This window comes from Octopus sinensis, linkage group LG1 (assembly GCF_006345805.1).
Source record: "Octopus sinensis linkage group LG1, ASM634580v1, whole genome shotgun sequence".
Classification (NCBI taxonomy): domain Eukaryota; kingdom Metazoa; phylum Mollusca; class Cephalopoda; order Octopoda; family Octopodidae; genus Octopus; species Octopus sinensis.
In genome coordinates, this window is record NC_042997.1 from 167,820,087 (window position 1) to 167,833,043 (window position 12,957).

At 38.0% G+C, this 12,957-nt stretch overlaps 1 protein-coding gene across 1 annotated transcript in view; it reads left to right on the forward strand.

Annotated features, from left to right (window-relative positions):
• LOC115211117 (dynein heavy chain 3, axonemal-like) overlaps positions 1-12,957 on the forward strand; it is a 180,634-nt gene that overhangs the window by 32,806 nt on the left and 134,871 nt on the right. Inside the window, exons 14-15 of the mRNA XM_029780047.2 lie at positions 1,663-1,866; positions 3,765-3,895. Of these exons, the coding sequence (XP_029635907.2) occupies positions 1,663-1,866; positions 3,765-3,895 (335 nt within the window). The remainder of the gene's footprint in view (positions 1-1,662; positions 1,867-3,764; positions 3,896-12,957) is intronic.

Sequence of the window (12,957 nt, forward strand, 5' to 3'; positions counted from 1 at the left end):
TTTACGCTCTGAGTTCAAATTTTGCCAAAGTCGACTTTACTTTTCATCCTTTTGGGGTCGATAAAGTAAGTAACAGTTGAGCATTGTGATCAATGCAATCGACTAGTCCCTTCCCCAAAAATATCAGGCCTACAATAAAAAGAAACGTATATGTAGGTATATGTTTCAAGTTATCTTACACATTTTCAAAAGAATCTAGAGCCACCACTGGAAGTTAACGACGCTCAAATACATTGTTTTTTTTTTTTTTTTAGTTTTCTAATCACTGGAAAATGTAAATTTTAATGACCTTTCACTCAGTGGCCAGCTCGTTGACTTTATTTATGCTGACATTTCAAATACAAACCCTAACGACTATTTCTTAACATTTTCAACGAAAAGTTACCTAAATCATCAAGACTGCAAATAAAATCGTTCACAGATAGATTCTGTTACACGTATTTGAAGTCAGAACACGATACAAATGTAATATACCATGCCGTAAATAACTACCGCAGTGAAACAGAAAGGACTGGTTGCACTCACTGAAAGTCAGTTCAAATTAACTTTGGTGAAATTTATGGCTCAAAGTTGACAAGTCTTGCTACTTTGAATGAGAAACGGCAGTTCCATTATATTAACGGAACAGGGAAATAATGTTTATAGCTTAATTTAAATATAGATTTAGGAATAAATACGACTATTTTTAATTTCAATTCTTAGGCTGGTATTGTTTAATTTAGTATATTATCCACTGAAATTTCGTGAATGTGTGTGTGTGTGTGTGTGTGTGTGTGTGTGTGTGTGTGTGTGTGTGGTGTGTGTGTGTGTGCGTGCGTGTGTGTGTGTATGCGTGTGCGCATGCGAAAATACGTTTGTGAATGTGAACGTACAACTAGATACATACAGTAGGATTTTACATGTATACAGTAAGGTCTTACATGTATAACTGTGTTTATCAATGTAGTTAGTGGATTAAACATCTAAAATCTGAAAGGAGATAACTCTAGTACGATCAACCAATCGATGTCTCTGAAATTAAGATCTCCGCAGAGATGGACGTAGATCATGTCTTTAAAACTGGGAAAAGCAGCATACATGTTTTGGTATTATTAGTCCTCCTCAGTGACGCATATCGTTCTCAGTTGCAAAACTTAAAACTAGGTGTGGGTGGGATGTAATAACGTTGGATATGAATACCACCAATATAATTGAAGGGAAAAAGTACCCCAATGGTGTGTTTTGAATAGTAAATACAAACATAGTTAGGTATTATATATAAATATTGTAATATGTTGAACTGAAAACTAGTAGATAAAAAATCCCTTTAGGAGCACTTAAAATGTAAAAATAACAAACAAAAGAGATAACCCCCAATGTAAGTAGGCAGCCGGTAACCAGGGGTGGACGCTACTCAACACGTTCGAATGAGCTCCACCTCACAGCTCCATGTAAATATAATTATTATTTAATGCTTATTTTAATATGGTTATTTTATGGCAAATCAGAAGGCCGTGATTGATACATTTTAATGGCTGAAAATTCTCTTGGTCAAAATCCTGTCGACATCGTGGTACATATTATTGAATATGCATATATATGTATCTGTATGTGTGTATGTATATGCATGTGTATGTATGTATATTTGTATTATGTACTAATTTTTCCTCTTTTCTTTGGCAGCTTCTCATCAACCAAGCTGATTATTTAGTGACCACATTGTGCAATAAAGTGATTAGTGACAGTCAGCTTTTCTATCGCTCCATCTGTAAACAGTACGATCAGATAGTAGAAACTATCACAAGACACGTGACCGCTACATCGGAACTTGTGGCTTTACAGAAGTACATTGATGGGCTCAGTTGTGGTGAGCTGTTAGCACTAAAAGTAAGTTCACACTACTGTTTAATCGCTGACTACACTTTTGCTGCGTATTTTAGTTTTACTGTAGTAATATATACTCGTCGTTTTATTTGAGTCGATTGATACATTTCCCTTGTATTGTCTTCTTCATATTCTGCAAGGAAGAAATGTATTTTTATTTTACGAGCTTCATCTACATTTAAGGTGTAACAAGGATTAAGGTCTCTGGAACACTTGAGGGATGCCGGTCTTATCCTGTTACATTCAATTATGTCGAAAGGAAAAACCAAAACTTCGACTATCTTCAACAGCAATAAATATTTTATTTTGTTTGGATTCGCAGATAATATATATACATATATTTTCTTCAGGGCGAACCGGTAGCCAAGGCCATGAAACTAGTCACAATAGTTAACTTGTGTGAGCCAAATGCTGTCTCGTTCCTGCGTAGAAGGGGGCTTCTCTGTGCGTTGGTTTTTGCTTGAGAGAACCTTGAGTTGTGTCCTCTCGATTCGGCTGCAGCTTCGAAAAGGACAGATCCAGCGGGAAATTTTTCTGTTAAGAGTTCTCTGCGCATGCGCATGAGGGAACTTCCGGCGGCCTACTGGAAGTAATCCAACTCTGTGCATGCGCGCTGAAGATTTCCAAAATAGCGTCACTACAAAGGAAAACCCTCTTTACTTCTTTGTACTGTAGCAAAAACGAATCGCAAAATCTAGCCTTCGATAATGTGACAAAGCAAATAATAATTGTTTCTAATTTAGACACAATGGTAACATGTTTTAAGAATAGAGGGATAGTCAGTACCATCAATTCCAGTACATGAGTACTGGTGTCAATGTAATTGGCCATCCCCTCTTCCAAAATTTCAAACTTTATGCTATAGTAGAAAGGCGAGCTGACAGAACCACTAGCACACCGGGGGAAATGCTTAACAGCATTTCGTCCGTCTTCATGTTCTGTGTTCAAATTTCGGTGAGGTCGACTTTGCTTTTCATCCTTTCGGGGTCGATAAAATAAGCGCCAGTTGAATACTAGGGTCGATGTAATCGTCTGTCCCCCTTTCCTAAAATTTCAAGGGTTTTGTCTATAGTAGAAAGGATTATTATTATTATTATTATTATTATTATTATTATTATTATTATTATTATTATTATTATTGAGTGAGAGAGCAGTGCATGCCATCAAAGTGACAATGGGGTAAAATATACGAAGCCCAGGATACCCATCATGACTACCCGTCTGATAAGGGTACACCAGGCATATGCATCACAACCATATGTGCGCGACATGGTTATCTCATATCAAGATAAGCAGCGCATGACCTTGCAGGTGGGGCCCAGTTAGAATTTTCTTCTGGTCAAGTAACCATCCCGCTCAAAAGATCCCTGAATAAGGATTGTTTAAGGATGTTGAACGAACCACTCATGTTTTCAAAGGTGAATTATCCAAACCTCCAAGAATTCCTTTCAACACACGGCTATGAGGTTCCCCCACTACTTCTGCTCATGATTAGAGATGCACATATCGCCAGCCATTAAGGGACATGCTCAACTGGTTAAGGTCAAACAACTGACAAGCAAATATGTGGTACTGAGCAGAATATTTGCTGTATCCCATCCTTTATACCAAGACAAAACTTATTATTATTGTTGTTGTTGTTGTTGTTAAGAAGAAAATGAAGAAGGGTGGGACTGAATATCCACGATTTAACACCATCCCAGTTCCTAACCAACTTATTTCTGGAATTAACAAATCCCTAGGCATTGTTAGTGAGAGTTGTCAAAGATCTTACACTGACCACATTCATAATTTGAGAGATTAAATTTTAAAATCATATAAAAATTTTTTTTTTTGCAATGTCTGGTCTATTATTGTTATATTTTTGTGTGAATGTGTGTGTGTGTTTTTTTTAATTTTAGGAGAAACAGGAAGTAGCTGCTGCTAATGTGATGTTCATGATGACATATGTCGTAATGAAGAGAGAAGATTTCTTATTGATCAACAATACCTTCAGCTGGTCTAACCGTATTACACCAATAATCTCCAATATGTAAGTCACACAAGCATCCAACAGACACATACGTACGCATACTCACGCACACACACACACATGCGCGGCACACGAATCATGTATATTCATCGCGCACGCACGCGCATATATTGTGCTTTTTACTCAAAACAAAAGAACACTTAATATGAATATAATGAGTATGTATAAAATATTTTAATATATTTTAATGACAATAGTCATAAACCCGAGTTTTGTGTTAAGGTGGTGCTCACACTCATCAGACAGGCACGTTGGATCTAAGCCAAAAAGTGGATGCTGCAGGAGTTCTAAGCACAAAAGCTTTCTAGAAAATAAAAAGTTTATTTTCTTTTAAATTTCAGAAAAAAAAAACTCCCTTATTATTATGAAATAATAGTTCAGTGTAAAGTAAATCATGTTCAAAAACTAATGAGTAATTTCTTTTACCAGAGGAAATAGCATTTTGACCGTCTAGTTCAAAAGAGATAGAATATTATAAGTATAAAGTGAGGAAGTGATAGAGAGTGAGGGAGAGGGAGTGGAGTAAAAAGGATGGAAGGAAAACAATAAAGAGAAATATTAAATGGCTGAAAGGATAAATGAATGAAAGGCTGAATGGGGGTTTCGCCGCGAGGAGTAACTGGGAGAAAGAGCACTGGAGCTGTACTAGGACTTTACAATGTAGTTCCAATCATTTGAAATAGTGTAAGCATTTCCGATTTGGCATTTAAGTGAATTCCAAGAATAGGGCAGCTCTTAATTCATCACTTCTCCGCTCAACGCAATCCACATCTTCTGTTAATGTTAGAGTAAGAATTTGCATTTCTCGAACAGCTTCCATTTGATGTATACATGTGTGACGACTGTAAGGCGGCGAGCTGGTAGAAACGTTAGCACGCCGGGCGAAATGCGTAGCCGTATTTCGTCTGCCGTTACGTTCTGAGTTCAAATTCGGCCGAGGTCGACTTTGCCTTTCATCCTTTCGGGGTCGATAAATTAAGTACCTGTTACGCACTGGTGTCGATGTAATCGACTTAATCCCTTTGTCTGTCCTTGTTTGTCCCCTCTGTGTTTAGCCCCTTGTGGGTAATAAAGAAATATGTGTGACGACTGCACACTATAACATGTTCGTCCGTCGGAGCAATGATGATCATCTGGTCATCTTGAAGGATAACTGATGATTTACATGGTAACTCTGTTTAAAGTGAAGAAGAGTTGCGCACCGTCAGCACACTCCATCGTCAGTAAACAATTTTCGGTCCAGTGACAAAACCAGGTCAAGATGACCGAGGACGGAGAAGGGTGCAATGAATGATCAAGATATCTTACTTGCCTTATCTTGTTCTTTGCACTCCATAATGCGTTGCTGAAGCTGTCTTCCCCTCCACTGAATGATTGAAGGTTTCTCTCGTAGAGTCCGCCAAATCCATTTTTCACATGAATAGATAGGTAAGCTCTAATGTGATAATTAACCTATAGCTGGGACCCTGACCGCTGGAACAGAATAGACCTGGGAATAATAGTGGCTAAGTGTTGCTTCTGCTCTCCTCAAAAGCACCTTGACTCTCGAAACCGAGCCCCATAACCGGTTTGAGTGTAGTCATACCCAGTACAAGTACAAACATACACACATATACATACATAATACATACATACATACATACATACATACATACATACATACATACATACATACACATACATACATACACACATACATACACACGTACACACATACATACACACACACATACACACATACAAACATCAGCTGCAATGGAATTGTATCATTGAACAGATCACAGAAAGGTAATACGATTTTTTGATACTAATAATAGACTTACTATTCGGAAATATTCGAGAGATAGTGAGAGAGATCACTGTGAGTGAGTGTATGTGTGTGTGCGTGTGAGAGAGAGAGAGACTAATTAAAGTTTCGAGCTCAACGTATATTATTGGGTCATCCCATAAATAATGCGGTTTTTTCAATTGCGTGAAATAAAATCGAGGGAGACGGGATAAACTGTCTGTGTCAACTTACTGTAAAAGCGGGTAGTAATATTACATGGTTCTTATTCTTAGAAGAGTGCAGTTCGATTTTAACAGTTATTTTTTCAAAGCTATAATGGAGCAGATTCGACATATTTTGCTTTATTAGTTCGATAAAGGTAACGACGCAACGGAAAGTGCAAAGAATATTAATGCAGTATATGGAGATCGGATAATAATCGTAAGCCAATTTCAACGGTGGTTCTAGAAATTCTGAGCTGGAAACTACAGCCTAGAAGACGTGCCTCGTCCTGGAAGATCTGTAGAACTCGTCGAGGTCGTCCTGCAAACCCCGGTGGAACAAAATCCTATCGTAACTGTTGAGGAACTAACAGAAAAGCTTGGATTTGGCCATTCAATCAGTCATTCAAGTCAGCGCTAGAAGGAAAACGACTGTCTTTGGTTTCAAGGCGAAAGATGTTCTTCCATTAGGATAACGCTTGACCAAATACAGCAAGGATGACATTCCAAAAACTGGAGTAGTTTGAATTGGAAACGATGCCCATTCTAACATATTCGCCAGAAATTGCATCATCTGATTATCACTTATTTCGCAGTCTTTAAAATCATTTGGACGGAAAAAAATATTAATTCTGTAGACGAGGTCAGAACAGTACTGGAGGAGTATTTTTTCGTCACGGACAAGTGAATTTTGGAAGAGGGGGCTTGCAAGTCTACAAGAGACATTGAAGAGCATTGTAGAAAATCAAAGAGTATATATTTTAGATTTTGAAAAATAAAAGTGTAAAAAAACTGCATTATTTAAGGGATGACCCAATATATACATATTACAAATATATTTTGTATTTTCGATTTATATAATATCAGATATATATATATATATATATATATATATATTTATATATATATATATATATATATATATATATATATATATATAATTTTATATGTATAATATTATACATATTTTTACATAAGAATATTATATATTATTCAAGCAGAAGGACCCAGTTTCATTCGGGTTATATACTCATAGCCTTAACACAGTACTCTTTGCTTGTAGTTTAATTTGTCACCTTCCTTCTAGGCATGGTTAGGTAAATATGCCGTAAAGGATCTGTTCGTACCTCGTTGTGAAATTATTTTTCCACGGGTTTTTTTCCACTGCATTCAACATATCTGATCTCCAAATCCATGCAAGCCACTTTTTCCAGGAAAGAAATGGGGAGGGGGGTGGGGACCTCGGAATTTCCCAGGCAGCTTGAAGTTTCCGACCAATGGAGTTTAGCTGCCACAAGCCAGTTACAACTGTGGTAATTTTTTAAGCCTACAGTAACAACCGCCTAGTTTTAAAAATAATGACGCCCGCCTTTATCAATGAATGAAGTTCTATATCAATAGATTAAATTTAAAGTAAAGCATTGTTCATCAAATATGTTAGACAAGTAATTTTACGGGATCTTTTCCTTTTGAACGGCAGTTTGTAACATAATTTCTCGGTAACTAAAAAAGTTTAAACTTCGTATACTGGTAGAATGTGTTTATAAAACACCATTTTCTCTTGGCTTTATTGAGAAAATTCTATAGGTTGTAACATATTTCGTCTAAAATTTCTTGCATTTCGGCAATTTTAACCAATCAATTACCTCCATTGACGTAAATAACATTCTGTGCATAATGAATATGTCCTTCCTTTAAGAAACAGATTGGGTTTATTTACATTTGTGAAGAAAAAAGATACCCTTCCCCCACCCCTAACCCTAACTCACCCTAACTCAAACCCTAAACCTAAAATAGATTAAAATGCAATAGATCGATACTAGGGTTAAAATTATGGGTGACAATTTCATACGATGCCGCTATAAAAAGACTTAGCGATATGAAACCAATGGTAAAGGATAGAACTCCACTAATGGTAACCAAGTGCCTGGTATTAGGACTGAATTGAGGGATGAATTAAACATGTCTTTTGTCCAAGAGCGGGAAATATTTTTGCAACAGGTTCCACAGTTTCTGTCCACCAAATTTTATATAAATGGCTTTGGCTAATCCGTGGCTATGGTAGAAAATATTCGTACAATGAGCTCGAACAATTGTGCTGTGAACTTCTTAACCGCAGCTATGCTTGTGCTATTAATAATCTCATTGGAGCAGTTATATTCAGTACTTTATAGTTTAAAACAGTGATATACAACCTTTTATTCTGTAATGGCCCACAGTTTTTGTTCTATATCGACCATAGTCCATCCGCTATCGACCAAATAAACCGAAAATCAGTTTTTTAGTACAGATCTAACTCAAACTATAATTTTTAAATGCACTGCTAGCCATTAAAAGCATGAAATTCAGTAAAAAGAAATGAAAAGCTTGGTCGTGAAAAATTCAGGATCTCGCTTATTGTGTGTGACTCAACCTTATCAACAATATCTACAAATCAACCTACTCTCTAATGTTATTTATCAATGTGTCGGTCAGTATATGTTAGTCTCATACCATTTGTACTCCTCAATCCCTACCTCTCTCTCACACACACACAAATCCTTATACTGCTATCCTAAACAGTGTTAGCTGTATTTTACTAAATAAATGATAAGACATTGTTGACACTCATCCGTTTAGAATTACGTATGAATATTTGGAAGAGCCTTATACAAGATTGCGCCTTGCCTTCACACATGCACTCAAAAAAATTAATAGCCACTTGTTACAGCACACCTTTAGTATTTTACCATCATACTCTTAACCACACCCGCTTGTCAAATGGTTGATCTTTTTATTTCATGGAGATTAAGACAGTTGCTCACGTCATAAATAATTCTCCCTCTATCTCCCTTTCTCTATCTCTCTCTCCCTCTTTCTCTCTCTTCTTCCTTTCTTTCTCCGATGTTGGGTACGTCTGTGTTTGTATTGTCTGCTCTCTGTAAATGCCAACACAATATATAATATAAACCCTCAATCTTGACAGTCTCAAGAACAAAAGAAATCAATTAATTTCTTGTTGCTGCTTCTGTTGTTGTACTTTGGACTGTCTTATAGTGAAGGGTATTCAAGCTATGGCCATTTTGTGTCTTAGTTTTTCAAGCTTAGCGTATCTAGAACAATGTTCGCTATCTAATATAACCTTCCCTTTCTTTTCTGTAACAGTAGGCTTTTTAAGATTTGAGGGAGATTTGGCTGCTATTTTTGTCTAGTGGAGCAATTACATTGAGGTTCTCTGGATACTTTGTATGGAATATTGTAGTTTATGTATACGACGGGGTGCTAAAATGTTCCTATCTTTAAAGGTCTCACGAAAGGCCTAGCTGAGCAAGTGTCTTATAGTTCCGGGCCGACCAAAGCCTTGTGAGTGGATTTGGTAGACGGAAACTGAAAGAAGCCCGTTGTATATATGTATATGTGTGTGTGTGTGTGTGTGCGTGCGTGTGTCTGTGTTTGTCCCCCAACATCGCTTGACAACCGATGCTGGTGTGTTTACGTCCCGTCACTTAGCGGTTCGGCAAAAGTGACCAATAGATTAAGTACTAGGCGGTGCTCCATCATGGCCGCGGTCAAATGAAACAAGTAAAAGAGTAAGCCGATCAGAAGAATTACTCCTCTTCTTGGTACTAGACTCCATTCATTTCCCAGGTAAACATCACTACCTGAGTTTTGGGTGCATTTAGCAAAATCTGCTCCGTTGCAAGCATTCAGTCCATATCACCAGCATGGGAGACTTCTCGAAAGTCCTCAAGTAATAATATATATAATGTGTGTGTGTGTGTGGTGTGTGTGTGTGTGTGTGTGTTGTGTGTGTGTGTGCGTGCGTGTGTCTGTGTTTGTCCCCCAACATCGCTTGACAACCGATGCTGGTGTGTTTACGTCCCGTCACTTAGCGGTTTGGCAAAAGTGACCAATAGATTAAGTACTAGGCGGTGCTCCATCATGGCCGCGGTCAAATGAAACAAGTAAAAGAGTAAGCCGATCAGAAGAATTACTCCTCTTCTTGGGTACTAGACTCCATTCATTTCCCAGGTAAACATCACTACCTGAGTTTTGGGTGCATTTAGCAAAATCTGCTCCGTTGCAAGCATTCAGTCCATATCACCAGCATGGGAGACTTCTCGAAAGTCCTCAAGTAATAATATATATAATGTGTGTGTGCGTGTGTGTGTGTGTGTGTGTGTGTGTGTGTGTTTGTGTGTGTGTGTGTGTGTGTTCAACTTCAGTATCTAGTAATCCTCTTCGACAAAAAAAAAGCGTTTAATTCCAGAGGATTGGCTTTGTAGGAGTGGAGAAAGATTTGAGTGAAATGGTTTGTGGAGTGAGAAGAGAAAGGGAGTGTTATGCGGGATTAGACGGCTGTTGTGCGAAACTAGCTTGGTCAAAGAAGCGGATGGTTCTGTACTAACAATAATAGAGATGTACAACATTACTGTTGTACATCTCCTGTCTTCTTAACTGTTATTTATTTATCGATTTTGAAAGTATAAAAGGCTAAGTTCTAAACCACGCATGGGTAACCTCCGGCCCTCGGTGAGTTTTTAGGTTACTAATTTGTAGCATAACCTAAGAGTAACGACATCTCAAATTCTACCTAATATTGAAAATATGGTAAAGAATGTGAATTTGCAAAAATCTCATTGATACATCATCATCATCATTTAACGTCCGTTTTCCACGCTAGCATGGGTTGGATGGTTCGACCGGGGTCTGGGAAGCCAGGAGGCTGCACCAGGCTCCAGTCTGATCTGGCAGTGTTTCTACAGCTGGATGCCCTTCCTAACGCCAACCACTCCTTGAGTGTAGTGGGTGCTTTTTACGTGCCACCGGCACAGAAGCCAGTCGAGGCGGCGCTGGCAACGGCCACGTTCGGATAGTGCTTTTTACGTGCCGCCGGCACTGGTATCACAACTACAATTTCCATTGATTTTTTTATTGATTTCGATTTCACTTGCCTCAACAGGTCTTCGCAAGCAGAGTTTTGTGTCCAATGGCTACATCCCTGGTAAAGGCCCCGGGTTATGGTCTCACTTGTCCTGCCGGGTCTATTTGTTCTTTAATAAAATATCAATGAATTTTCTCTTTTTTTACCTCAATATTTTAAACTACAATTTATTTACATCAGTAATCATCATTATCATTAGTAAATAAGGAAAGAGATGCCGGCTTAATGTAAACTTTCATACTAAGACAAATAAAATTAATAACTGCAAAAAATTCAGTGTATAGTGGGCAAATAATATTTCATGCATATGTGTTTTATCATGCAGCCCTCTCCCACTTGGAAATGGTACGATGCGGCCCCAGTTGACGAAATCTTGCCCATTCTTCCAGTTCTCGGTGCTGTGAAATTAGAATCTAAACTCACAGCACTGAGAACCGGAAGAAATACCTATTTCTTTATTACCCACAAGGGGCTAAACATAGAGGAGACAAACATGGACAGACATAGGTATTAAGTCGATTATATCGACCCCAGTGCTTAACTGGTACTTAATTTATCGACCCCGAAAGGATGAAAGGCAAAGTCGACCTCGGCGGAATTTGAACTCACAACGTAACGGCAGCCGAAATACCGCTAAGCATTTCGCCCGACGTGCTAACGATTCTGCTAGCTCGCCGGAAGAAATACCGAGAGACAGTTTCCGACTCTCTTTACAACTCCTCAGCCAGTTTACCGAGAGTGAAGAATCTGAGAGTTTACTTACTTAACAACATTTAGTTTCAAATCTTTACGCTTTTACTTCAAATCTTTACGTGGTCGACTTATTCTCAACTATTTCGAGGTCGATAAAGTAAAAGAAAAACACCTGTAATATACAATAAATACCGCAAGTATATTGGAGATGATTCAATCGTGTGTGTGTGTGTGTGTGTGTGTGTGTGTGTGTGTGTGTGTGTGTGTGTGTGTGTGTGTGTGTGTGTGTGTGTGTGTGTGTGTGTGTGTGTGTGTGAGTGCGTGCGCGTGTGAAAATCCCATTGTAGTTTAGTGCAACGGTTCTCAAACTTTTCAAAAACTTTTACGTGCCGGTGTCTTTACAGTTTTTTCGATGACTTGCGGTCCCCTATAAAATGCAGGATAATTAATATGGAAAAAATTAAATTCGTGTACCGTATTTTCCGGATTATGAACCGCACTGCCCATAAACCCGCAACCCCGAAAACCCCAACTTAATCCACGCAATAGCCCATTGGGGTATAATAAATACACGTGAAAATATGAGGAACAAATTAGTCAATAGGTTACAAAACAAATGAGATACGAAAATATCCCGAGCATCATGTATTAATAACTACGTATAACCCATTTATGCCGGTTTGGCAGAAAGAAACCGCAGGTCATACATCGAAAATTACAATGGTTCTCGAGCTTTTGATATCACCTTCCTCTTTTGTCATGTTTTGTGATGCTATTCCTCTCCATCGGCAGGTCATTCCTCATACTGAATGTTCAAAAGGTGCATTTCAGCCAATTTAGCTATTTTCAGCAGAAGAATTGTACTAGCATCCCAAAATGTACAGAAGTTTCTGCCAGTTGAACCACTAGTATGCACGGAAAACGACATTTTTAATAGAAACACTGTCTTCTCCTCCTCCCCTGAAGGTTTGCCATCCATTTTTCTGAATCCCTGATACATAACATGACATTAAAAAATTAAATAAGAAATTATTTATTCACAAAAGCAGACCATCTGTCATTTTATTTACAGCAAAGTTTAGTATGATTGATGTACCTGCTTTGCTGTCACCAGCTCTTCCATGTTCGGCAGTATTTGTCAAAGTCATGAAGATTAGAAAAATAAGATATTTCTCTGCCAAGTATTGACACGTGTTCAATGATATCATCATCGACTGGAAGCTCGTTTTCATCAATATACATATATAGTTGAAAAAATGATGCAGAGTTCTTTCTATATGACTTTGGATGCCAAAGTTCAAGCTTCTTTTTGAAAGCAGTTTTTCATGAGAATGAAGCATGGTTATATCTTTCCCTTGCAGTGAAAGACTGACGGCATTCACTGACCCGAATACGTCCACCAAAAATGCTAGGTAGATTAGAAAACGAACATCAGAGAATTTGGAGTGCAAATCTA